This window comes from Pteropus medius, unplaced genomic scaffold (assembly GCF_902729225.1).
Source record: "Pteropus medius unplaced genomic scaffold, Ma_sr-lr_union100, whole genome shotgun sequence".
In the NCBI taxonomy this organism is placed as follows: Eukaryota; Metazoa; Chordata; class Mammalia; order Chiroptera; family Pteropodidae; genus Pteropus; species Pteropus medius.
In genome coordinates this window covers 1,640,232-1,668,147 of record NW_024355526.1, presented here as the reverse complement: position 1 = coordinate 1,668,147, position 27,916 = coordinate 1,640,232, and the positions used below count along the sequence as shown (strand labels likewise).

General features: G+C 56.8%; 1 protein-coding gene across 1 annotated transcript in view; it reads right to left on the bottom strand.

Moving 5' to 3' along the window:
* CACNA1B (calcium voltage-gated channel subunit alpha1 B) overlaps window positions 1-27,142 on the bottom strand; it is a 148,231-nt gene extending 121,089 nt beyond the window's left edge. Inside the window, exons 1-3 of the mRNA XM_039858818.1 lie at window positions 26,859-27,142; window positions 25,830-25,935; window positions 22,631-22,770 (exon numbers count right to left, since the gene is read on the bottom strand). Of these exons, the coding sequence (XP_039714752.1) occupies window positions 22,631-22,770; window positions 25,830-25,935; window positions 26,859-27,142 (530 nt within the window). The remainder of the gene's footprint in view (window positions 1-22,630; window positions 22,771-25,829; window positions 25,936-26,858) is intronic.
* Window positions 27,143-27,916: the final 774 nt, after the last annotated feature.

Genomic DNA, 27,916 nt, shown 5'->3' with positions numbered 1-27,916 from the left:
CATTTCCACTTGTATATCAAAAAAAGCACATCAAACATCATGCAAATAAAGAACTCTTTCTTGAACTTTAATGTGTTAAAAATGTACTTTTTTAAAAATTCGGTGTTGTTTCATCATGGTGACTAAAGAATGTTTGCTTCATACTCCCGATCTTGCACCCCCAACTCAGTGGCCAGTCAACTGTTATTTAAGCCAGAAGCATTAGTAGCTGTATTACTGCATGTCGGTAATTAAATTACACGATTAAATGAGAATAGCATAAAAATACATTTCAAAGAAAAGTCATATGTATAGAAATTCTCAAAATGCACAACTAAATAACTATTAAAGAAGTAACCACAAAAATTACCAAATATTTAGAACTCATCAAAAACACTGCATATTAAAATGTGTGGCGTGGGGTCCATCTGGTTAAAGCGATGTTTTAGGGGAAATTCCTTAACTTAAATGATTTTATTTTTTAGAAGACTGAAAATAAATAAACCAAGCCTTGGTATGTCTCAAGAATCTTTAGAAAGAACAGCAGAGTATATTTTGAGAAAGTAGAAAAATGGAAATAATAAAGATAAGAGTAAACATGGTTAAAATAGAAAACAGAAATAATAGAAAGCTGAATCTTTGAGATTTTAATAAAACAAACAAACTTCTGGCAAGAATAATCAAGACAAAGGGAGCGCTCACATACATGCACAGACACAGGTATGCATGCATGCACACATGTACACACATGTGCCATGAATGTATGTACATACAGTGAACATAACTACAAACAGGAGAGGTTTTTAGAATCACGAGAACATTATTAACAATTTTATGCCAATAAATGTTAAAACTTTGATGAAATGGATATATCCCCTAAAATTCAAATTACCAAGTGACTGAAAAAGTAGAAAACCTGAATAAACCATGAACTACTCTATTAGTTTTCTATTGCTGTATAAACACTTACCACAAGTTGGATGACTGAAATAGCACCACCTATTAGCTCAGCGTGTAGGTCAGAGGTCAGGGCACCTCATGGCTAGGTTCTCTGCTTGGGGTCTCACAGGCTGAAATCCAGGGGTCAGCCTGCTGCATCCTCACCTGGAGGCCAAACTGAGGAGCATGGTGCTCGGCCGCAGGCTGTCTGCAGAATCATGTCCTCACAGTGGGAAGGGAGTCCCACTGTCCTGCTGTCAGCTTGAGATTTCCCTTTGCTCTAGGAGGCCACCCTCGGGCCCTTGCTACTTGGCCCCTGACAGTCCCTCTCACACTTCTAAACTCTGACTTGAGGAAGGGAACAATCTGGTTGGTCCCACCTGAACACGCACCCTTTGGGTTGACTCAAAGTCAACCGATCAGCAAACCAGTCACAGGAGTGATACCTCCTATCCAGATCTGGTCCACTCTCATGGGAGGTGACTGCGTGAGCGTGCAGGCAAGAGGCACGAATCTTGAGATAATCTTAGAATTCTGCCTAACAAAACCATTTACAAAAATGAATTTGGATTCAGGTTTCCTTTCCCGGAATATCAGATTCAGAACAGATAATTCCTCCAAACCAACTGTTTCAGAGAATAAATTACAAGAAAAGCTCCCCAATTCATTTGACGATGCAAGTATAATTTTGATGTCAAACATGGAGAAGGACGAGAAAACTTTATTCACATCTCAATTATGAACGTAAATCTTAAATACAGTACTAGTAAATAAAATTCAAAGGTACACATTTTAAGAGTATCCTAATGGCCAGTTGAGTTGTCATAGGAACATAAGAATAGTTCAACAGTAGAATAACTATAAATGTAATCACAACATTGAAAATCAAAATAGAAACCATGTGATCATGTCGAAAGTTTCAGAAAAATTATTTGATAAAATTCCAATATCATTCATGGTAATAACTAGAAATAGAAGGAAAGTTCCTTAAACCGACAACGGGCGTCTCCTAACACCCAGCAGGTAGCGCCTCTCAGAGAACTCACGGTCACACAAGTGCACCATGGAACACGGGAAGGGCCGGGCCACGGCAGTAAGGCAAGAAATAAAATATATGAGGATTAGAAAGGAGGGAATGAACTGTCTAATTCCCAGAGAATGTGATTCCCACATAGAAAACCCAAAGGCATATACAGAAAAACCACTAGAACGAATTAGAAAGTTTAGCGAGGTTCTGAAATACCAAATAAATGGAAAGAAAATAAATTGTTTCATTTACAAGTAGAAAACACTATTTTGGAAAGATATTGTTCTGGTGGGTACAGGACTCCTTTCTGAGGTGATGAACATGCTCTAAAATTATGTAGTGGTGATGGTTGCACAGCTCTGTGACTATTCCAAAAATCACCAAATTGTATCAAATTGTACATTTTTAAGTTGTGTGAATTATATCTCATAAAAATATTGGTTATAATACCAACAAAACCTACAAAGCATCTAGGAATAAACTCAATAAAATAAGTGCAATACTTTGATAATAAAGGTAAAAAAAAAAACATTCTTGAAGAACAAGGAGATAACAGAAATAAACCGTACTGGTAGATGAGACAATTCAACATCATTAGATGTCCCTGTTCCCCAAATTAATCTACAAATTCAATGAAATTCCAGGAAAAATCTCAAAAGATCTTACATGTAGAAAACCCTAAATGTGTAGGAAATGCACCAAAAATTACCATAACTAATGAATTCAGCAAAGTTTCAAGATATAAAGTCAACACAAAAAAATAAGTTGTATTTCTATATACTTGCAAAAAACAATCGAAACAAAGAAATGTTTTAAAAATCCATTTACAATAGTATCAAAAGAAATAAAATACTTAGGAATAAAATTAACCAAAGAAGAAAAAGACGAGTACACTGAAAATTGCCAAACACTGCTGACGGAAATGAAAGAACACTAAACAAACAGAATGACAGCTCATGCTCATTAATGAGTAAATCTAATACTGTCAAGATGTCAATACTCCCTAAGGCGATCTACAGGTTCAATGAAATCTCTATCAAAACTCCAATAACATTTTTTGCAGAAGTAGAAAAACTCAACCTAAAATTCATAAGGAATCTCAAAGGACCCTGAACAGTCAAAATAATCTTGAAAAATAACGAAACTAGAGGACTCACATTTCCTGATTTCGAAACTTACTATAGTTTTCAGTGTGTAAGTCCTTCACTCCCCTTGCTAAGTTTATTCCTAGGTATTTTATTCTTTTTATTGCTGTTTAAATGGAATTGTTTCATCGTTTCTTTTTCTGGCATTCCATTGTCAATGTACAGGAATGCAATGGATTTCTGTGCACTGATTTTGTGCCGCACGACTTTACTGTGTTTGTTTATCGTTTCTAACAAACGATAAACGTTTTTTGGTGGCGTCTTTACGGTTTTTTATGCATAGAATCATGTCATCTGCAAAGAGTGACCATTTTACTTTTTCATTACCAATCTGAAAGCTCTTTATTTCTTCCTCTTGCCTAACTGCTCTGCCTAGGACTTTAGGACTATATTTAATAACAGTGGTGACAGTGAGCATCCTTTTCTTGTTCCTGATCTTAAAGGAAAAGCTTTCAGCTTTTCACCATTAAGTGTGATGCTAGCTAAGGGTTTGCCATCGATGGCCTTTATTATGTTGAGGTACTTTCCTTCTATACCCATTTTACTAAGTGTTTTAATCATAAATGGACATTGTATCTCATAAAATGCTTTTTCTGCATCTATTGGTATGACCGTATGATTTTTATCCTTTATTGTGTTAATGTGGTGTAGCACATGGATGGATTTGCAGAGACTGAGCCATCTTTGAGCCCCTGGAAGGAATCCTACTTGGCCATTATGTATTATCTTTTTAATGTGCAGTTTGCAAACAATACCTCTGATAAGGAGCTACTATCCAAAATATATAAAGAACTCATACAACTCAACAACAACTGAAAAAGTGGTCAGAGGATCTGAACACATTTCCTAAGAAGACAAACAAATGGCCATGAAAATGGATATGAAAAGAGGCTTAACTTCACTAGCTAGATGGCAAATGAAAATCAAAACGACAACGAGATACAACCTCACATCAGTTAGAATGGCTATTATCAACAAGACAAGTAATAAGTGTTGGAGAGGGAACCTTCATACACTGCTGGTGGGACTGTAAACGGGTGCAGCCACTGTGGAAAACAGTATGGAGGTTCCTCCAAAAATTAAGAACTGAACCACTGTATGACCCAGCAGCCCCTCTTCTAATTATCTACCCAAAAAATCTGAAAACATTTATTCATAAAGATATATGTCCTATGTTCACTGCAGCATTATTCACAGTAGCCAAGACACAGACACAACCAAAGTATCCTTCAATAGATGACTAGATAAAGAAGCTGTGGTACATGTACACAATGCAATATTACTTGGCCACAGAAAGGATGAAGTCCTGCCATTTGTGACATGGATGGGTCTTGAGAATATCACGCTAAGCGAAATAAGTCAGACAGAAAAAGGTGAGAACCATATGATTTCACTCACATGTGGGATAAAAAAACTAAAAGCAACAAACAAGACAAAGAAACTCATAGACACAGACCACAGTTTAGTGGTCACCAGAGGAGAAGGGAGAGGGTAAAGAGGTCGAACGCATGGTGACAGAAGACTGGACTTTGGATGGTGAACACACAATGCCATATGCAGGTGTTGTACTACGGAATTATACACTTGAAACATACAATGTCACTCCAATAAATTTAATTTTAAAAATTTTCAAACTTACTACAAAGCTACATTAATCAAAATAATGTGGTGCTGGCATAAGGCTAGACATTTAGACCAACAGAAAAGAATAACAATAACCCAGAAGCAAATCCTCACATACAGTCAGATGATTTTCAACAAGAGTGTCAAGACCATTCAGTGGAGAAAAGACAGTCCTTCCACCAAACTGTGCTGGGGACAGTGGACCTCCACATGCAAAAGAAATCAAGTTGGACCTTTATCGTATATCGTATACAAAAAGTAACTCAAAACAGATGACAGATCGAAATATAAGACCTTAACCTATAAAACTCTTAGAAGAAAATACTGGAGAAAATCTTTATGACATTGGATTTGGCGATGATTTCTTAAATAAGATACCAAAAACATGGGCAATAACAGAAAAAATACCTCAACTAGACTTCGACAAAATGTAAAACTTTTACACATCAAAGGACAATTATCAAGAGAATGAACAGGGCAACCTAAAGAATGGGAGAAAATATTCACAAATCATATCTCTAATAAGAAATCATACACATAATTTATAAAGAGATCTCCTACAACTCAACAGCAACAACAAAAACCCAATTAAAAAATAGGCAAAGGGCTTGAATAGACATTCCTCAAAAAAAAAAAAAAAAAAAAGACAAACAGCCCATCAGCACATGAAGAGATGCTCAGCTCACTCATGTTAGGGAGATGCAGCCTCCGCCCATCTGGGGCCACAATCAAAACAGGAGGAGGAAACAGCGTGGCAGGATGGAGGGGCTGGGAGGGCTCCCCTGGGGGAAGGGGGGACGTGCGGAGGGTCTTCGGAAAGCGGGACTCACCCCGCGACCCCACTTCTCGGTTCACACACAGAACGGAAACCGGGGTGTGGGGGGGAGGTATTTTACACCCAGGTTCATGGTCACGCCATCCGCAACAGCTCGGCATGAAAGGGACCCAAGTGCCACGGACGGATGAATGGAGAAGCCAATCGGCCTGAACGGACAGTGGAATGTCAGCCGCGGGTAGGAGGGAGCCCTCCTGGAGGGGCCAGGGCGCCGTCCCGCTAAGGGCCCCTCCTGTCCCCAGGGGAGCAGGAGAGGTGACACTGGGGCACAGAGCCGGGGCCTGTTTCAGGGACGCACAAGGCAGCTCTGAAGCGCCCCGCTGTCGCCCGCCTTCCTTCCTCTCTCCAGCGGTCCCGCCCCCGCAGCGGGAGAGGCAAGGCCCCCAGAGGGCTGAGCACTAAAGGCGCCCTGAATCTAGATGAGAGAAACCACCCAATAAACAAACTCTGGATACAAAAAGAGTTAGGAAATTCTAACACATGACGCAACGTGGATGAGCCTCGAAGACACGGTCCCCAGTGAAATGCACCAGCCACACACACTGTGGGTTCGGCTTCCGCGAGGTGCACGGCTGTCGCCAGGTCTGGGGAGGGGGTCACTCAGTGGGGTCTGAGATTCCGATGCCAAGAAGAAGCCGGTCCTGATGACGGATGGTGCTGGTGTTGTACAACGTGGTAGATGCAATAAAACCGCTGAACTGCAGACTTAGTAACGGTCAAAGTGGAAAAAATTAATGGTCTGTGTAATTTTCAGCAATTTTAAAAGTTGGAAATGAAAAAGAGACCCAAGTGTAGAAAGCAAACTTTAAAATTTAGGGAGAGAAAAGAAGAGAACAGTTCTATGGTTGAGAGATAAGGAAGGGTTTCTAAAGACATGAAAATCGCGAACCATAAAGTAACAGATTGATAAATTTGACAACAAAATTTAAACTATACTACAAAAGATAGAGAAAATGAAAGAAAGATGTTTGCAATGCATATAACTGATGTCGAATTGGTTTTCAGACTATATTAAAAAATTCAATAAATTCATACGAAAAATACAAATAGCTATCAGAAAAAATCAGCAAATTACAAAAGAGAAGACACTCAAAACCACTAGCAAGCAAGGAAATTCCAACTAAACTAATGGAGACACTGTCACATCCCCAGTTTAGCAAATGACGTTAAAACGAGGGACACTGAGAACAGCTTGCTGCTGGAAGAGAAAACTGTAGAACCATCTCGGAGAGCATGTGGCTGCTTCTAGAAATTGTAAAGTAAGCCACTTCTAATTGCAAACTGGACATGTGACACAAACGCTTAAATATACACAGACGTGTTCACAGCGGCACTGTCGGTAACAGTGAAAAATAAAAGTCACCCGTGGGTCGCCACGAGGAGAGAGGAGGTTTGCGTGCAGTGGAACATCGCTCTGCTGAGACACGTTAACGTGGAAAGTGTTTAAAGCGATGTCGAGGGTAAAAGGCAAGCTGTGAAATAATTATTTATCAGCGTGTAATGCACAGACCCACCCACGCAATTAAAACCACGCAAACATACTGCATGTGATTTACGGGTACAGACATATGTAGTAAAAGCTGGGACGTCCGCCCTGCACGCACACGGGAGTGATGACGCACATGAGGGTAGCTGTCACCACCAGAAGGTCAAAGGAGAAGAGACAGAGAGTGCCTGGGGGCTGCATCCGTGTCTGTCACGCTCCCTTTCTCTAAGGCAATTTCCAAAACTTCCGGCTTAAAGGGAAATGCAAGGTGGGCGAGCTGCCAGCAGAGCGACTTCGAGGATGCGAACGGCCCCGACAGTGACAGTGACGGCACTTGGAAGAGACGGCACACGCCGGGGAGGAAAGCCACCTCTCCCTTCACCTCCAGCCGTCGGTATCCCAGGCATCGCGACAGGCTGACAAACCGGAATGTCAGAGAAACGACCTTGGGAGCCATGCCAGCCGGCACAGACACAGACGCGGCCACCCACTTTGGCGCTTCCGAGCCACCACAGGCTCACCAGACCGGAAAACGAGGCTTGCTCTGCGATGAAGGACTCACAGGTGTCAGGACCAGCCGGAAAGCACCTCCAGTCCTAGGACCACAGAACGCGTCCGTCCAATGAGGCGCACCGTCCTGCGGTCCCATGCGTGAGCGGAACCGGCTGGGACACTCAGGGCTGGACCGGCGGGCCCGCCCCCGCCACCATGTCTGACAGGAGAGTCTGGTCCTCGTCCTGGCCAAGGGGTGCCCTCTGACGAGGTGGCCAGAAGTGCTGGGGCGCCTCAGCGTCACACAGTCTGAAACGAGTTTCCCTAGAGGATTCACGTACTCAGCCCCAGGAGACTGAGCATGAAGCGCAGAAGCACGTATGAAAATCACACACCAGCACGCTCAGCGTGCTTGCACTGAGCATCGCATCAGCCCTGAGAGGTCCACCTTTTTAGATGGAATGGAAGATCTGACTTAAACTGGAAATTTTAAGTTGAAAACTTAAGAAGTTTATAAAAAGTACTGGAACATTTAAGCAAATTTATGATTTACCACATTTATACTTTAATTGGCTGGACACACTACCCTTAAGTACTTAGGAAGATCCAGTTATAGTAAGTTGATAAATAAAATTTAAAATGTTTGACATTAAGTTTATGAAATGAGATAAAGAACTATTGGAGTCTCCTTGAAAATCACTGTTAAAAATTGCTAAATGTATAAATAAAATTTTTAAGAAGCTGAATCTAAAAAAATTTATTTTCCGGTTCATTGAGAAATAGCCGTGCGCATCTGCGTGGGAGTGTCAGGGGCGGGCAGGGTCTCTGTGTGCCCTGGGGCGGTCACCGCAGCTCACGCAGGTGCAGGAAAGGGAAGCTCTCCTCCTCGGGGTGACGGCCCTTCGCTCTGCTCCCCAACCCCTTTCCTGCACGTTGGCCACAGTGGCAGCTGTCGTCACCGTGCAGGGCACCACGTCCCCAGTGCCGTGTCTCAGCTGGAAGGCTGCACCCTCGACCACCTTCCCCCGGTCCCCCACGCCCCCAACGCCCGCCTCTGATACCCACGAATCTGAGCTTTCTCCCTGAGTTAATCTGTGTTTGGCTGGTTTTAGATTCTACCTATTAGGACAGTATGTGTCTTTCTCTGTCTGACTTATTTCACTTAGCATAATGCCTTCGAGATCCATCCATGTTGTATAAATTGGATCTAAAAATTTTTTAAAGAACTACATTTTTAGGTTTGTAACTTCGATAAACTGTTGATTTTTAGAAAGTAAGATCTTTTCTGAATCATCTTTTCTATGCACAAAATCCACTCTCAAGAGTACCAACAAACTCACGTTTATCACGAAGGATTTCCTTCAAAGTCAGATGAGAGCTCTCATTTAATCTTATTTCAAAAGTCCTGGCCCACAGAACAGAACACGAGGAAGAAACAAGCGAAGGAGGTGAAGTGATCACTCCTGGAAGACAGCGGGCCAGGCTTCCTCGGCGCGGGCCAGGCTTCCTCGGCGCGGCCCGGGGCGGTGGCCGCCCCTGGCAGTCGCCAGGTGCGGATTCTGGCAGCAGTGCTAACCAGCCACTGTGGCAAAACCAAGCAGCAGCAGCCACGACCCGACAGCCACCTACACGTGGGCAGTGGAGAAACGCCAGCGGAACACTAGGCAGTTGTTACAGACAACGACAAGAGCACAATGTGGCTGCGACACGATGCACAGACACACGTGCCACGCAACACACACAGCCTTGAAAACACGGCACTGCCAGCAGGAAGCCCGGCACCACGGGCCACTTCCTGTGCAATGGCGTCTGTGTGCAGCATCCAGAACAGACAGACCCAGGGGACCGAATGCAGAGCAGGGCGGGACAGCGGCACCGGGACGGCCGCGCATGGGCGGCGCATCAGGGGCAACAGAACTGTCCCCAGTCCGGCTGCACACACGATCACGGAGCTGCACAGTGCAGGGACGAACACCACGGCCTGTGGCCCTCGCGGCCGCCACACAGAAAGGACAAGGGAAGGCGCACATTTTCACGTGGAGCAGTCACAACCACAGACACGGGCAGGCACGCGGGCCCCTGAGCACACGCACGCCCCGCTCGCGACTGCTGTCTGCCGACGCCCAGGCCCAGCCGCCACCCACACGAGGAGCAGCAACGCCTGAGGCCTGCTGTGGACGTGGGGACAGGCAGGCACGTGGCTCACGCTCAGACACACAGCACCAAGGACACGTGACCACCAGACACACAGCCCCAGCCAGACGCAGGGACACATGGCAGACACACCAGCCGGTCCCGTCCTTGAGCCAGGGCGGGGTGGCGCTCCCGGCCACACCAGAGACGGCGGGGGTGGGACCACGCAGCTGCCACCTTGGTCTGGGTCCCTGATGCTGCCCCAGAAAGTCGCCCCACAGCCCCAGACTCAGGTCCCACCTGGATCTTGTAGATGCGCATCCTGAGTGTGGCTATGAGGTCACCTGCCTCTCGACAGTGGTCTGAGCAGGACGACTAAGCGGACATCCCAGCCACCACTCACCAGGCTGTGCTTTCTGGAAAGGCCAGAGGTGACCAGGAGCCCACAGCTGGTGTTTGCCTATGCAGAGGTGACAAGCGGAGAAAGCACTGACCACCCCGCCAGTCCTGAAGCTAGCCCAAACCCTGACCCTAACCCCACGCACCTAGTGTCCCTCTGGCTTCCTGCTGCCTCTCTGGGGAGCAAAGCCCTGTCCTCCTGAACCATCCCTCAAAGGGTCTGTACTAGCCTCGGGGAGAGCACTGACCGCGGAGTCCAGCTGTCCCCAAGCCCACTTACACATGCTCTGGGACTGCTTGGGGACACCAGAACCACGAGGACAAGGCTGGTGAGACAGTCAAGTGTGTGGAAGCTCACTGAACCCTCAAAACACTTATCACAGGGGAGGGCGCAGCTGACAAGGGGGAGTGCGTCCTCTGTCCCTCCCCAGGCCAAGCCGGGGGCTGTGCTTGAGGCTGCCGTTCCACCGAGTCCAGCAACCAGAGAGCAGACAGGGCGCCCACATTTCCCAGCTGCCCAGGACAGGCTGACGCAGCACAGCTGTGTGGGTGTCCCTCTGACTCTCAGAAGCATCTCCATCTGGACAATAAACCAGCAAGAAGCCTCTGGCATGAATGCTGTCACTCCCGCAATGGCCGAGCTGAGCAGAGCCCCCCGGGGCTGGGCCAGAGGCAGAGGCGCTCCAGATGCCCCTGCCAGGCAGGACAGGGAGGTGGTCCCCCCACTATGAGCATCCTGGGCCACCAGAACCAGGTCCCCAGGTCTTCTGGCCCCTCTACGTGAAAGCACCATATACCCAAGGGTCCAGCCCCTCACGTGTGACATGGCCGGAGCAACATGAGGGCCCCGCGGCCACAGTCAGGTCGTCACAAGATGATCCTCAGAAGGTGCAGCATTCAGGGTCAGGGGTGCCAGCACCCTCGGCCACCACCGCCATCATCGGTGAGGGGTGGTGGGTGCACACATGCAGCCCCGGCTCACATCTGGGCAGGTCAGGGTGTCCAGGCCAAGGCTGGGGAGCGGGTGCCATGCCAGTCAGGCCCACAACCCCCCGCCCCGACCCAGGGAGGTGCATTGCAGGGCGACACCGTCTCCGGGACCTGATCTGTCACTGACTTTCCAGGTACTGTTTCTTGCCCAGGAAGCTGCTGGCGGTTGCCATGGAGACAGCCTGTGGGTCTCAGCCAAAGATGCTGGAGCCTCCTCTCAGCCTCCTCAGCCCGCCCCCGCCCCCAGGGGCCCCCGCCCCGGCACTAGAGGGGGTCTGGGGATCTCAGGCAGGGGTGAAGGGCAGGGCCTGGCGTGTGCAGCCCCACCCCAGGACACACCTGGCAGAGGACAGCACTCGCAAGCCAATCAGACAAAAAGCCGGCGGGCAGTCCGCCGCCTTCCAGGGACTCTGGGCGCTCGACACTATCGCCCCAGCTTACAAAGGGAGCACGTCTGCGTGTCTGGGCTTGCAGCCCAGGACGCATGGAGCGGGGACTCTCCCCGGCATCAGTGACACACACTGACACGCGCTGAGGTCAGCCTCACACACAGCACCAGTGTCACAGCCCCTGCCCAAGCACTGGAGGGTCGGCCACATGGGGTCATCCTCTCCACACAGGGCTACAGGATGGGGCACCTCGCAAGGACAACAAGGACTTCAGGCCCCAAACTCCCACAGGATATGGCAGGGGACCCTTACACAGATGCGATCTACAGCCCTCCTGCTGGCCTCCCAGACCCTTGCAGCCCCAACCTGTGCTGGGAAAAGGTGGCCCCCAAGGGGATGTCGAGCCCTCAGGTAGCCGAAGTGCTCTGGCCAGCTCGGGGAAGGCCGCTACCTTCATCAAATGCAGCGAAGCTCTCACTGGTCAGGCCACTATGACCTGGGACACGCACAGCCGCCACAGGACCCCAGGAGACGATGCCCAGGCCGCTGCCAGCAGACCCTCCCGCACGTCCTGAGGGCCAGAGGTCATGGTTCAGAGCTGGACCTTTGGCTAGGGCTTGCCAAACCCCCAGTCTGGTTTCTGTGAGCCCCTGGACGAACGCTGAGCCTCTCTCAGCTTCCAGCGTGGAAAGTGGGGGTGCACACCTGTCGCATTCGTGAGGGGCCCTGCCTGCCAAGGTGAGCAGGGAACCCGGACTTCTCCTCCCCGCCCACAGCGACCAGGCAGATCACCTGTCCCGCCTTGTCACCCTCGTCAGGATCAGACACCAACTGAAACAGGCTGAATTAGGTGCAGAGTCTCAGACAACAATGTGAACATGTCCAGGTTCCAATCAAAATTCATTCATCAGCAAACCAGGAAGACTGCAACTGAACGAAAAAGGAAAATCAGTGGATGCCAACGCCGAGAATTGTCTGACGAGGATTTTGAAGCAGTTATGATAAAAAAAAAAAAATGCTTTCACACACACGCTTGAAACCAACAAAAAAAGAATCATCATAGAAATAAAAAGAATCCAATAACAATTTTATAAATGACAATAACCAAAATGAAAAGCTAAGAAGATGCGCCCCAGAGCGGAGGACAGAGGGCAGAGTCGATGACCTGAATGTCGGAGCAGGGGAAATCGCCCAAACAACGGGAACGAGGCCGAAAGACGGAAGGTGAAGCGGGGACTGACCACGGTCCGTCCCCAAGAGTAAAACGGACTCAAGTATACAGTGGCTGAAAACTCCCCAAATTTGGCAAGAGGCTTAAAACCTACAGATTCGAAAAACTGAGTGAAATCCAAACATGCCAAATCAAAGAAATCCACAAGATACATCAGAGTCAAACTTCTGAGAACTAAAAACTAAGAAAAAAATCTTGATTGTGACCATTGGAATTTGAAAATGGAATAAATTAGGTGATAACGGAATTATTTTGAGGTCTGATGATGTTATTGTAGTTATATAGACCAATATCCTTATTCTTAGAATATTGAGGGTTAAGCTTCATAACACCTACAACTTTTTTTAGGGGGGGATGGGAGAAAGGTACACAGATCATTGATATAAGGAACAAAAGCAGGGCCATCACTATAGACCCTGCAGACATCCAAATGATGATGAGAGACCATTATGAACAACTCCATACGCATAAATTTGACAGCTTAAGACTAAATGAGTCAAAGAAACACAAACCACCACAAATCTCCCCTGTGCAATAATCATTCAAATATCCCTAAAACTATGAAGGAAATTGAATTCGTAATTTTAAAACTCCCAATAAATAAATACCCAGTCCCAGTAGGAAGGAGTCGGTGCAGAATTGCACCAAACATTTAAAGAAGAATGCACACCATTTTCCACAATGGCTTCCAGAAAATAAGATGGGGAGGGAACACCTCCAAATGCACTTTATAAAGCTTGTGTCACCCCGATATCAAACCTAGACAAAGACAGCACCAAAAACAAAATGAAGAAACTACAAAGCAATAGCTCTCAGGACACAGATGCAAAAACCCTTCATAAAATATAAGCAAAGAGAATTCAGCAAGATGTAAACAAGACGACTATGTTTGTTCCAGGGACCTAGGGCTGGCTCAACACTCAGAACTCGGTCATTGCAATCCACCCCGTAAACAAGCTAGGGAGAAAACGCCATGCAATCATGGCAGCCAAGCAGGAGCACTGACGACATCCGACACCGAATTGTGACAAAAGCTCAGAAAAGCAGGACCCCGATGAGCAGCATCTACGAACCCCCAGCTAACATCACGCTTGATGGCAAAGCTCTCGGGGTTTTCCTCCCAAGACCGGAAACGAGGCAAGGGGCCTGCTCCTGCCACCCTCACGCAGCGTGGCGCGCGTTCTCGTCAGGAAGGAAAGGAAGGGCAGACGGACGGGACCAGAGGCGCTGAGACGGCCCCCATTCCCAGGACGCAGGTTCACCCCCACAGAAAACGCCAGAGAAATCTCCAAACATTTTTTTCTTAGAAATGATAAGTCAGTTCAGCAAGGTTGTAGGAATAAAGGTAAACATACAAAAATCTATTATTTATCTATTAGCAGTGGACATGTGGACACAAATTATAACTACAATACCGCTTATGCGCATGCAAAAATAAAAGACAAACGGATGAAAATCTGACAAAACGTGCACAGGACCTGAATCCGGAAAACTGCTAAATGACGACGAAAGAAATAGAGTGAGGCCGCACAGACGAAGACGTCCTGTGTTCGCAGCGAAAACGTCCGTTCCCGGACACCCCGCCCACGTTTTCTGCGTGCACTGACAAGATCATTCCAAAATTCATACGGAAGCAAAAAAACTAAAATAGCTAAAGCAATTGGGAAAACAGAATAAAGTGGGAGGAGTGAGTCCACCCGATTCCAAGACTTAGGAGCTGCGGTGACAGAGGCAGGGTGGGGCTGGCGGGGAGACGGACACACGCCACTGGGACCGAGGCGAGGGCCGCCGCTCAGACCCACGCAAATGTGGCAGCTGGCTTTTGACAGGGGTGCGAAACCAGTCACTGCAGGAGACGCAGCCCCTCCAGCAAAGGGCACTGGAGCAACTGGACGTCCACAGACAGGAAGAAAAACTCGCCTCGACCTCAGCCTCACGCCTGACAGAAACTTAACTCGCAAGGGATCACAGGTTACATGTAAAATGGGAAACAATAAAACTTTCAGAAAAAAATAAAACGTCGGCAAACACCTTCAGGACCCAGCCCTGGCCACCACCCGCCAGGCCACCAGGAGCCCCGATGAGTCGGCTGCTGACAATTCTGAAGTCTGCAGCAAAAACCCGTTTCACGGATGCAAGACAGGCTCCAGACCCGGAGAAAAAATTTGCAGGCCGCGAATGGGACAAGCGACTGGAATCGAACAATCCAGTTAGAACGTGAGCAGAAAATATGAAGAGCCACACCGCGGAATGGACACAGATGCAAAGAAGCCCATGAAGAAGGTGTCCAACCGCACTGTCCAGGAGGGGCGTGGGCACTAGAGCTGCAACCACGTCACCATGCGCCTGTCAGGAGGGCAAACCAGCTGGCGACAGCCCCCAATGCTGGAGACGAGCTCGACCGCCACCCCTGCGGGAGCGGGGAGCGTGCCGCCTGGCTACGGCGGGGCTGGGACTGGGGTCGCCGGTCACTGCACCCCGAGCCGCAGCTGCGACGCGGCCCAGGAGATGGCTCTGCAAGCGCGGTGCACGCGCGCGGCCGCTCGCAGGAAAGGCCACGCGCGACACGCGCCATCTGCCTCCACCTTGTCGCCTGCGAGAACGGCGCCAGCCCCCCGAAGGTTCCGCTCAGCGACGTCCCCGGAAGGCCGGGCCGGCGGCGGAGGGGGCCGGTGGCGCCGGCGCTTACGCCCGGCTGTGACTCTGCTGCCACCCTGCGCTGACGCGCGGCGTGTCACCGCTCACCGCGTTCCGTGCGCCGAGAATCTACAGCGAGCTCACGGTAAAGCCCGCAGTGTCCACGCGCGCGCGGAGTGAAGGGCAGCACTGCCCGCCCCGCGCCCCGCTGCGCACAGAGCGGCAGGTGCACCCCGGGCGCGGCCGGCACCTCTCACTGCAGAGGGGCCGAGCCCGGGGCGGGGCCGGGGCGCAGCTGGTGGCCCGCGGAAGCCACCCTGCCGTTTCCCTGTGCATCTGGTGCTGCAGAACCTTGAGGCCTCAGACCCTCTGCCAGCGGAAGCCCTGCATCCCAGTACCGGCCAAGCGATGGGAAGAAGGGGGCCCTGACCCGCTGAGCACCCCAGAGGCCACGCCCTCCCTGCGCTGCACCGAACAGGGCCTGAGGAACAGGCACGGGGTGCCTCGCCTCCGACAGGACGCTGCACCCTGCCCAGAGGGCTCCCCGACCTCCTGCAGTCTCAGCAGTGCCCACCCCACCCCTGCCCCGGTCCAGGCCGGGGACCTAGGGTGGGCAGAGGGCCCCACCTGGCCTTCAAGCATCCTAAGTGCTGCCGGGGCACTGTCAGGCTCAGAGGCTGATGACCGGGAGGAATGAGAAAGCACCCATAGTCAGAAGGGCAGGAGGAGGGACGGTGGACACTGGGGGCTGCAGCCAGCTGACCAGGGCCCCCAGCAGCCAGCCATAGCCACAGCCATAGCCGTGCCCAGCCTGGCTCTGCATCCCACCCGCCCTCAGGACCTGGGATTAGTCATGCAGCACCCTGTGTCCCTGAGGCCAAGGCGGACTCCCCGCTCTCCTCACAGGATTTCGGCCCCACAGAACTTGGGGGGCACTTGCTGCACCCTAGGAACTGGGGTACAGCGGTGACAGGGTCAGTCAGAGGCCTGTCCCAAGGAGCCTGCAGTCCGAGCACAGTCTGTTTTGGACTGAATTGTGTCCCTCCAAATTCCTACCCGAAGCCCTACATTTGGAAACAGGGCCCAAATGAGGTCACAGGGTGGACATGGGACACAGTGGACCTGGCAGGGCTGAGTGACAGGACACCTCAGGGGATTGGGTCCGCGAGACCCACTGGGAACCCACCAGTTCTCAGTCTTACTGCAGACTGGGGTAAAGAATGGCCCACTGGGCATGAGGCTGCCAGCTAAGGGAGGGGCATGGGGCGGAGAAGGGTCCTGGGCGGCCCCTTCCATGCACAGGAAAGAGCCCAGGAGCCCGGGGGGGGGGGGGGGGCAGAGCTGGAAGGAGCCGCCCAGCCTGTCCCAGCCTGCCCCCCCTTCCCACCCTCCAGGCCCAGTAGCACAGAAAGGGTCAGCAACCACTCTCAGCTGGGTGTGAACTTACAGCTCTGGGCCAACACTCAGGTGTGAAACTGGGCTACAGGTGAGCAGCCTGGCTCTGAGCAGGGAGGGAGGTGCCAAGCCGAGCTGCCCCTCCCCTACAGCTGCAGGTGTGTCCGCACCTTGTGTGAAGGCTCCCGCCCTCCCAGGCATGAACTTGACCTCCTGGAACCTCTGAAAATGCACCGGCCACAGGACACAGCAGGAGGCATGCAGGCCTGGGACCCCATGAGCCCTCCAGGCCCCAGAGCGATGGGCCCGGGGTCTGCCCTGAGAGAGTGCAGTTTCCAGGGCCGGGGACAGCTTCAGGGCCATCTCGGCCCTGCCACGCCCCTCCAGCCCACCAGCCTCAGACCCACAGGGCGGCCCCTGGACTGACAGCTCACAGCCGCGCCACCCAACAGACCTCATGCCCCAGCTGCCACCCCACCCTGCCCCATGGACCTGGGTGGGCCCTGGGCCAAGGTGCCCGAGTCCCACCCTCAAGACTCCGAGGCTCGTCAGAATGAAGCTGGCCACCATGGCCTGGCGGCCATCCCTCCACCTCGGATGTCAGCTGCCCAGATTGTGGTCCTCTGTGGGCCCCCTGAGCTGCTCTGAGGGTGGGGTAGGGGCTCTGAGCAAAACCTCTACGATCACCCAAAGCCGGAGACCAGCCTACAGTCACTGTGGACTCTGGGGTGCTGGAGACCTCGGCTGTCAGCAAAAATGGGAGCCTTGAGGCAGGTGCCAGGGTGCCCAGCAAGCACCAGGCACCGGCTGACAGGTGAGTGAGGAAGAATGACCCAGTCCAGCCCCCAGGCCCGGGATCACACCCACCTCAGGGACCAGCAGCCCAGGCCGCTGTGAATGACAGAATGTCTTCTGGGTCCAGCTCAAACCTCCCTCCCTCCCTCCCCCACACATGTGGCCCTGTTCTGGGGGGGCCTGTGACAGCCAGGCCGGGGGCTCCTTCTGCACCCTGGGCTCTGTGATAGCCTGCAGTGAGACTGGCCAATGCCCCTCAGGGCTGCTGCACTAGGGGGCATGTAAGAGGCACCCCGAGTGGTGCAGAGCCCCCTGAAGCTCTATCCAGTCACTCCTCCTCCCTCCCCTCCCCCACTCCTCACCACGCACATGGGAACCTGGAGCCTGAGAGTGGACCCCAGCCAGCTTTCGGGACACCCCAGGACCAGAGGCTCAGGCCTGGGACCAGCTGCCCACTGGACAGCTCGGCCTAGTCCTCCGTCCTGCTCAGGGTCCTCTGGGGTGGTGGGAGCCTCTGCCCCAGCCCCACCTTCCACACGTGGGAGTCTGAAGGCAGTGCCCAGGAGGGGCTGGGCCTGGCTCCACCCCCACCAGAGTGTAAAGTATTCTAAAACGGGAGGGGACTGGAGGGGACCCTGGGGGGCTGTCTAGGGGCTGTGAGAAGCCCTCTGTAAATACCACTTCCCTCTGGCAGGACACAGGCCACAGAGGGCCCCGCCTCAGCCCACAGGCCCCCTGGAAGGTCCCTGTCAGGAGAGAGGGCCGGGGGGCCACCCACCCATCAGGGCCCAGCCCATCTTTGGAGCAGTCTTCAAGGATGCCACCTACCAGGAAGGCCTGCGAGAACTGTCTGAATGCTCAGGGATGCCCCACAGATGCCACCTGGAGGGACCTCGACTCAGATCCCAAGTAATGGGGTTCCCGACAGCCTCCCTCTGCTGCTCCAGGGGCCACCTGTCAGAACTCAGCCCCCTCTCCCAGGTCCCAGCCATATGCCGAGGAGGCCATTTCCAGCCTCTGGTGAGCACAGGAGAGAAAATCCAGCGAACTCCCAGCCTGACCAGGCATGGACACCTGGCTGCAGGGCCACAGTCAACGGACGGAGAAATTAGCTCTGCTGGTCAAACAGGACACTCAAGTGCCCAGGTCAGCCCACGTCCAAACTGCTTTGCTGGTCACTCAGGTGCCACCCGCCACCTCGAACTCGGACACAGGGTGACCCCACATTCAGGTGTGAAGTCGCCGATCACCTTGGCGCATCCCTGCAGGACCCTTCCTCGCCCAGGGAGGGTGTCCCCTACCCGCAGGCCCAGGCCCTGGACCGGCCTCCCTCCCTAAGCCAGCGCCCGCACACCCTCCCCGCGCCCCACAGGGGGCCCCACCAGGGAGGAGGACTCAGCTCTAATTACATGTCCTGGAAAGAAGCCCCGGTTTAATTCGCAGTAAATCAAGCTGCTGTAGTTGGAGACGTCCCCTCGGGGAGCCACCTGCCTGGGCCGGGACTCGTTTCTCTGCTGTCCATGAGGACCTGAGGAAGCCCCAGGCTGGGGCCAGGAGGGGCGCGGAGCCACGCAGGACTTCGGAGTTCTGGGCTCTCTACCAGCAGGGAGACATCCCCACAGTCTGAGGGAACCCCGACTCTGCCCGGATCCCCAGCTGGAATAGACCCTTCGGGGCTGAAGGATGTGGCGGGGGCTTTGGAAGGAACGGGGGGGAGGGGGGAGCGGGGGTGGTGAGTGGGGACAGCCCCGGCAGGTGGCCAGGTACTGACGGGCTGGGACGCGCGTGCACCATCCGTTCCTTCTCAGCTGCCGACCCCAAGTGCACACGCTCGGCTCACCCTCCCGCTTCCGCCCTCAGGGACAGACGGGCCTGGACGCCCGGACTGCACCCCACCTCGCCCACTGCCGAACTGTCTCCACGCAGCTGGCATCGCCTGGGGCCGTGCCCAGCAGCACGCGGCCCCGCCCCACTGCGTGACCCCGCCTGCCGCGCCCCAGGTCCTGCCCTGCCTGGCTGCAAATCTCCCTAAAAGGCAGAAGAGCTGCCCAAGGGAGCTCCCCACCTCCAGCCCCACCCCACCCCCAGCGGGGCCTCCCCCAGCAGAGCCTCCTCAGAGCCCACCACCCCTCAGCTCTCCAGCCTCCCGCCCGCCCTTCCTAGAACCGCCACCTTCACCACCCCCACCCCCCGGTCTCCACCCGCCTCACTGGCCGCCAGCCCGGAAGCCCTGGGGTCCCTGGGCTCTGTCGCACGCCCATTCCAGTCCTAGGACTCCGAAGATCGGCATCCCGACGCTCACCCCTCCAGACAACGCCTCTCCCCAGATGTCTGATGGCTCATCCTCTCACGTCGGCCAGAAGTGACCGGACCGCCGTGGCCTTCCCTGGCCGCCGGGCCGCGCCTCACGCTCCGCGCCCGCCTTGCCCTCCGGAGCCCCCTTCCCTGCGGCAAAAGCGAGCAGGGCGCCTTCGTGTGCCGCGTGGTCCTCACGACACCTGCCCCTGCCACCAGTCTGGAACAAATGACTAACAAATGACGAATGTATGGGGGGGGGCGTCGGAAGTGGGCTGCGCAAGTGGCGGGGCAGATGCAGGGACACGAGGGGACCGAGGCCGGCCCCTCAGCTCACCGAGGAGCAGCCAGGACGACCGCCCGCCAAGGGGGCAGACACCAACCGGGCTGCGACCGCGACCGCGGCCGCCTGCGGCCGAGGCTCCCGGCAGGCGCCCCCCACCCGGGCCCCGCGAGCAGGAGGGACCCCGGCAGCCCCTGGAGGGGAGCGGGGCTCCGCCAGGCAACGGGGCCTCCCAGCCCCTCCCGACCCGACGCACTGCGGGCCTCTGAGCACCAATTAAGTAAACCCTAACTAAAAACAACAAAGTAATGAGAAATGACGCCCCCCGGGGACCTCAGCTCAAGAGGGGGGGAGAGGGTTCCCCCCCCGGCGATCCCCAGGGCCCACACGCACTCACCCCGAAACCCGCCCGCGGCCTCCCTCCGCCGCGTATGCACCGCCTGCGCATGCGCACGCGCACCCGGGGCCAGAGCCCCGTGGGCCTGGAGCAGGAGCAACGCAGCGGCTCCCGCGAGTCCTGAAGGGACACAGTGCACCCCCAACCCCGGGCATCCCCAGCCCGGCGCCATCCCCCAGACGAGGTGCAGAGAGAGGGCGCCAACGCCCAGCTCGCTCGCTGACACACAGACTCCGTGACCAGACAAGAGGCGCAGAACAAGGCAGAAAAGAAAGAGGCGGGAAGAAGCAGAGAGAAGCAGAAAGACACAGAAAAACAGAGACGCTGATGGCCAGGGAAGTGCAGAGACAGAGACAGGGAGGCTGGAAACACTGAGGCAAAGACCGAGAGGGAGACAGGGCGGGAGAGGCAGAGAGCGACAAAGAGAGAGAGACAGAGACAGGGAGGCTGGGGGACGGGGTCACCCATGAAGACAGAGACAGAAGCAAGGAGGAAGCAGCGGACAGAGAGAGGGAAGGACCCCCGAGGCCAGAGCTGGAGAGGTGGTCAAGGTCTCAGGGCCCTTGGGCCCTGTCGACGGGTCCCAGAAATGGGAGGCCATCCTGTCGGGAGTGGCCGACAGGCAGGGGGAGCAGCCAGAATGCCCCACCACACTGAGGGACCCAGGCCCCCTGAACCCGGAGTCAGAACGAGCTGGTAGGAAGGCCCAGGGGCCCCACTAAGGGCTGGGGGCAGGGGCTCCTGCACCTCCCTGCCTTGGCCCCAGGAGCCCAGACACTCGGCACCATGGTCGCCCCCAGGGAGGCAAGCCCCAGCTCCCTGCTGACTCAAACGCAGAGCACCCCGATGCTTCCATAACCTGTTAATCCAGCAGACACTTCTCGACCCCTCTTGGGGCCCTGCCCCAAACTAGGCTCTGGGGACACCCTGAAAAATAAGACACTGTTCCTGTCCTCAGGGACTGGCACCCGGAGAGAGGGAGGAGACGTAAACAGCCCCAGTGCCTGCTGGGCTGTGCGAGTGCCCGCCCACCCTCCGAAGGGGCATCCGCCCACCAGCATGGCTGCCCGAGGGACACAGAGCCTCGGACAGCTCCAACACCATCCACCCTGACGCCACATCCCCGGGTAGACGGAGGAGCAGGCCCCCAGCAAGGGCTGGCAGCTCAGTGGGCAGCTTGCGCCAAGGGCCTGATTCAGGATCCCAGAAGCTGTCCGTGCATGAGGGGACCCCAAACTCAGGGCTGCCATGGTCACCTCCTCTGCTTTCAGCCCAGAGCACGCCTGCACATGTCTGCTCCAAGCAGGTTGGGGGTTACCAGGCAGCCTCTGGCCAGTGCAAGGATGAAGGCCCCGGCCATAATCACCCCTTCCTCGGAGCGCTGCGGCCACGCGAGGCCCCGAGCCTTCAGGGACCAGCGGGCTGCAGGGAAGACTGGCAGAGGGCGGGCCATGGGGCTCAACCATGCAGCAGGTCCGTGCAGCAGGCCCCTCAACATTCATTCCCTCCACCCCAGAGCTGAAGCAACCGCTCCCGCCCAGCCTTCCCCACGCTGGGCAGAGCAGGGCAAGGGCCCTAACGCCCCCATCAAGCAGATGGGGACTGAGGCCCTGCAGGGAGGGGAGCAGGGAGCTCTGCATGCACACTCGCCCCAGCCCATTCCCCAGCTGACTTCCCAGACCCCCCGGCTATTTCAGTCAGGAGTGGCGGGGGGGGGGGCAGGAGCTACGTGCACAGCCTCGCCCAGGCACCACGGTGCAGGAAGACCTCAGGCGGGACAGCTCCAAAGCACGCAGGTGCCTGTCCCAGGGGCCTGTCCCAGATGGCAGGCTGACAGAGGCAAGCTTGGAGCCCCGGACTTGTAAGACAAGGCCCAGAGCTCTCCCCTCCCCCACGGCACCCTGCCCCCGCCCGTCGGCAAGCTGTCCCAAGGACGCGCCCTGCCGCTGGCCCCTGACCCCGAAGACATGGCACTGCCGCTGGCCCCGACCCCAAGGACACACACCGCCGTTGGCCCCTGGGCCAAGGTGGCCACACGGGCACCTCCTGGCCCCACACGACAGCAAGCAGCTGTCCCCATACACAGCCACGTGAACGGGGTGCAGCCCAGGCCACCGCCTACCCCATGAAGACCACCACGAAGCCCATCCTGCCGCCTACCCCGTGAGGACCACCACGAAGTCCATGACGTTCCAGCCATTGCGTAGGTAGGAGCCCTTGTGCAGCGCGAAGCCCAGGGCGACAATCTTGATGCCTGCCTCGAAGCAGAAGACGCCGATGAAGTAGGGCTCCGTGTCATCCTGGGGGAAACACAGCGCACAGCGCGTCACACTGTGCCCCCATTCCGCCCCCAAGTCACGGGCCTGCCTGCTCCTCCGCCAAGCCCCCTCCCAGTCACACGCGGAGGGGCCTGGCCTCCCGCCGTGCAGCCCTGGGGCCGGGGAACCAACGATCATGGCATTGGCGGGCTCCTGCAGTGACCACGGCAGTCCTTTCCATGCCCGTCATCAGTGCAGCCACCAACGCCGCTCTGACAGAGATGGGAGAAGCCAAGGGGCTGGGCCCGGGGTGCACAGCACGTTGGGGGCAGAGCTGCCCCCAAGCCCAGAGGCCACCTGTGTCTGGGCCAGGTCTAACCACCGTGCAGGCTGGCACACACATGCCCCCCTCCCAGGGTGCAGCCCAGGACCCACGTGCTCATGTGACACACGTTTTCTGGGTGACCCAAACATGCGGGCCTCGGGGGGCCTTGGTGGGTGTGGTGGGGGACAGTGCGAGCAAAGGATGGGCCGGAGGGGGCAGCGTACCCGTTCCTCCAGCCCTGGCTGCGAAGCATCACAGCCCATAGTGCACGACGGGCCAGGCCCCTTGGGTGCCGAGTGAGGTGGGGACGAGCGTCCAGGGCTTGGGAAGGAGGGTGCCACGTGACAACATGCACAGAGGCTGTGGCAAGTGACCAAGAAGGGTGGCAGAGAGAGCCTCAGTCTAGGTGAGCCCGGAGCCAGACCAAGGGGGCACACGGGGAGGGTCAGTGTGTGGCACCCCAGGGGAGGAGGAGAGCTTTACTCTCAGGCTTAGGGGAGCCACGGGAGGGGTCGCCCTTTGGAGCTGCTCTGCCCTGCAGCGGGGGGCTGGGTGGCAGGGCCTGGGGTGGCCCTCTGGGCTGCAGGTGAGGGGAGGGCCAAAATGGCCCCCCGGGGGTTCTGCCCACTCCCACACAGGACCAGCAGCTGCCTTCCCCCTCCAAGGAGCCTGGCCCTGAAGGGCCCTCCCCAGCAGACCCCCGGCCCGTGACTGACCGGCAGCCCCCCCCCAGGGGCCCAGGCCTCCCAGTGTCCATCACAGCCCAGCTTCCCCCTCCTGCCACCCCGATGCTGACTCATGAATGGGTGACCCCACCCCCAGCCTCTGGTCTAGTGTAGTTGGATGGTCTCCTCACTCCCTCTGCCCCAGGAGACTAGCTGGCCCCAGCAAAGAGATCTTCCCAGAAAGCTTCTGGACAGGCCAGGTGCAGGCCCAGAGCAAAAGACGGGCAGGCGGGTGAGCCCCCACCCCGTCCCCACACCTCTGCACCCAGCCCCACCCCCAACCCCACAGGCGAAGGATGGCTTGGGCTTGGCGGGTAGACGGAGAGGTACTGCAAGCCGGCTGAGGCGGCTCGGGGAGCCGACAGGGGTGGAGCAAAGCCCCCAGAGACAGGAGCTGTGGCAGCCCCTGGACCAGGCTGGGAGACAGAGAGGCCACCCTGTACTGCCTTGCAGTAGCACCAGCCCACACGCCTGCGCCTGGGGCCCACTGCCCTCCTCCCCAGGCCTGGCTCTGCGCTTCGGCCATCAATTGGTCTCAAGGCCTGTGCCTGCACGCAGGGCTGGCGTCAGCCAGGGCTCCTCGGGCTTCGGGGCCAGGCCCAGGTTAAACACTCTCTGCTCTTTTCCCAACAACTCAGCCCCCAACCCCTAGAAACGTGCCCACCCCCCATCACCACAGAGCAAGCCTCCTCACCTGTGAGGCGGGGGCTCACACCTGGCTGGATGCCCAGCTGGCCTACTCGGCTGCCACCCAGAGACAGACCTGAGCCTGACCACCGGCCTCCCAGCCCCCCGCCCCCAGCCTGCTTCTCACTGGCCCTTCCCTGCCAGGCCCCTTGAGATAGGACCAGCCTGAGGCTGCCCCCACCCCCGAATCCCCAGCTCCCTCTCACGCACCCTCGTCTCTGCCCTCCAGAGTGGACGCTGTTCACCAGCACGCAGCCAGAGTCTGGGGCCCAGAGGAGGCGAGCAACCCTGCCCGGCTGCACACCTGGGCCTGTCAGCACAGGACATCGCATTCTGCTGGGTGGCACGACTGAGCGGTCCACACTCCTAGCCTTCCGCGAGCCCAAAGAAATGACTGCTCCATGGAGCCTGCCCAGCTGTGAGCCACCAGACCACCCTCGTTCTGTCCCCTTTCCTGCCTCTGGGCCTACGAAGGCTGGAGAAGGGCTGCTCTGGGCCCCCGTCCAGCACAGAACGGGCCACAGCCACCTGCCAGGATACAGGGCAGTGTGTCCGGGGAGGCTGTCTCCTGGTCGGCAGCTCCCTCTCCAGCCTGACTAGCCTTTCCTCTCTCTGCTCGAGGCCCAGCCTCTCAGGCCTCTAGGGCCCCACACCAAGCCCAGCAAAGGGGCCCAGCAGCAGAGAGGGCTAGGGCCCAGGGCACATGCGTCACCTTTGAATGGGCTCACCCCCCCCAACACCCCACCCCTCCTTCTGCTCCAGCCCCTCCAGAGGCCCCGCCCTGGCACCCCGGCTCTCATGGGCTCTGCTTCTGCAGGGACTGGCAGGGACTGCACAGGGCCCGGGGAGCTCGGGGCAGGGGTGGGTGAAAATCGGGATGTTTGGGAAGAAGGGGCTGCTCCCAGGGGAGGGGGCCCCGCAGAGAAGCATCTCCATGCAGAGCCAGGAGGAGGACACCCCTGAAGGAGAGGCCGGCAGACCCAGGGCGAAGGCCATCACGGTCCTGCAGGGCAGCCAGGCAGCTAGCCGTCAGCAGGGCACTCAGAGCCTGGCACCCCGACCCTGGACCACTGTGAATGCTGCCCTCCCTGCCCCATTAGCTCTCAGTTTCTCAGACCAAGGCCTAGTGGAGGGATGGATGGCCCCCGCGGGGTTGAGGGCAGTTTGTGGCACAGGGCGCAGCAGCCTCTTCCCCAGCAGGGGCTGGACTAGCTGGGCCAGTCCTCCTGGCCGGTGGGGGAGGTGTTGGCTGCCCTGGCTACAGCCTTTTCCTCCACTGAAAGACAGGACGCTCAGCCACAAATCCTAAAGGGTCTGGACGCAGACAAGCTGCCGCCACCTCCCACCGCAGCCACTGCACTCACCAGCCGCTCGGACATGGGCGTCTTGTCGCCGTCAGGGAGGTGCTGCTCCAGTGCCAGCACGATACAGTTGGCGATGATGGTGGCCAGGATCATGTACTCAAACGGAGTGCGTGGGTTAAGGACCGGGAGGCGCCGAGGGGGAGGGGAGGGAGACGGCCAAGGCGGGCAGCGCGCAGTGCAGCAGACGGCCAGGCCGCCTCCGGAGGGGCTGACCGTGACCAGGTCCGGAGCCCACGCCTCTCCAGCTCTCATCCTTGGGGGCCGCGGCGAGGCAGAGCCTCTGCAGTTGCGACCGCCAGCCACCTCCCCGCCCCCCCGCAAGTCCGGGTGGCCGTCAGCACCGCGGACAGCGCCGCCCGGCTACGCCGCGCAGCGCGAAGGGGGCAGTGAGCCCCCCGCGAGAGCTGGAGGAGGGACCCCGCGCAGGCGCACAGTCCTACCTAAAGGTACACGTAGCCACATGTACCTACACAGGCACGTGAACATACATGTCCCGAGAGTCCCGAACGCACGCACGCGCAGCGCCGGGGTCATGTCGCCCGCACACACGCGCAGGCACCTGCAGCCAGGCGCGCGCACGGGCTCGCGGCCACGCAGGGCTCACACCTACACAGACGCGGATTCGCCCTCGGGTGCCCTCCAGGCTGCCCGCGCGCTCTGCACCCGGACCAAGGGGGCGCAGGGACGAGTTCGGGGCAGGGGCTCCGCCCAGCGTCCACCCTAGTCCCGCAGCCGCCGCCACCACGACCACGCGCGCGCGCACACACACACGCACGCACAAGCGGCGCACGAAGAGGGGCCCCGGAGCCCCGCCCCGCCCCCTCCCCGCCGAACTGTCCCCGATGCCTCTCCCCAGGTCGCACCCTCCTCCGGCCCCCAGAAAGATGGCCACTGGTGCCGCACGCGACCGGCCCCGCCCCCCCAGCCGCTGCTCAGGTGACCCGGCTGGGAGCGGACGCCGACGCCTGGTCCCTCTGCCCCAGGCCCCCCGCCCGACCCCCGGCCCCCGCCCGGCCGCCAGCAGGATATGGCCACTCCGTGATGCGCTTGGCGTATTTGCGAACGACGTTGTCCTCGCTGAAGACGAAGAGCGAGCGGTTGACGGTAAAGCAGTTCTGCTTGACCGGGATGGGGTTGTACAGCGCCATGGTGCGCGCGCGCTGCGCGATCGACTGCTTGTAGAGGACCCGCTGGCCCGGCTGCAGCCCCCCGGGGCCCGGGCCGCCTGCCCCGCCGGCCCCGCCGCCCCGGGCCCGCTCCCCGCCGCCGGCGCCCCCATAGCGGCCGCCCAGCTCGTCTCCGAAGCGGACCATGGCTCCCCGGCGCCGCGCGCATCCCCGGCCCGGCAGCCCCGGCAGGGAGGGCGCGGGGCGCGCCAGGCGCTCGGAGCTGAGCAGCCGCGGAGCCGCCGGACCCGCACCGGACCTCGCCCGGCCCGGCAGCCGCCGCACCCGACTCCGCCGCCGCGCACCACGCCCTATAAGGGGCCAGTCACGTGGCCGCGCCCGGCCAATCCGTGCCGCCCCGCCCTCCCGGATCCCGCCCGCCCCGCCCCCAGCCGGCCGCCCCCGCCCTGTCCCCGCCGCCCCATCCTGCCGCCAGCTCTCGGGGATGCTCCTCAGCCCCCGGGTCCACCCCGGCTGCGCCCGGGGCCTGGGCTTGCGTGCTGAGCGCGCGCCGTCTGTGCGTTCGGCTCTGCGCCAGGGCAGGTAGCTGGCCAGATGCCGAACTGGGTGGCTGTGGCCAGGAGCTGGGCGGGGCTGGGAGTCCTCGACGGCCGTGCTGAGCGGCCCAAATGGACCTCTTTAGCCCACAGGACGCAACGTCATGGAGCCGCGTAATGCTCCAGCCCAAGTGGGCGAGGGTGGGCCCCTGGTCCCCATGTTTCTTTCCACACCTCACTCCTCCCGGCGGCCGCATCGCCTGCTCCCCTCCCCCTCGCTGCAAACCACCGACCTCTTCCAGGAAGATTAAGGCTCCCGGGCTCATGCTCCCGCTCCAGGGACTCGGGTGTGCAGGATGCACCAACCTACCCTTGGGCCCCTCAGCCTTTCCATCGGCACGCATGCCATCAGCTCCAAAATCTC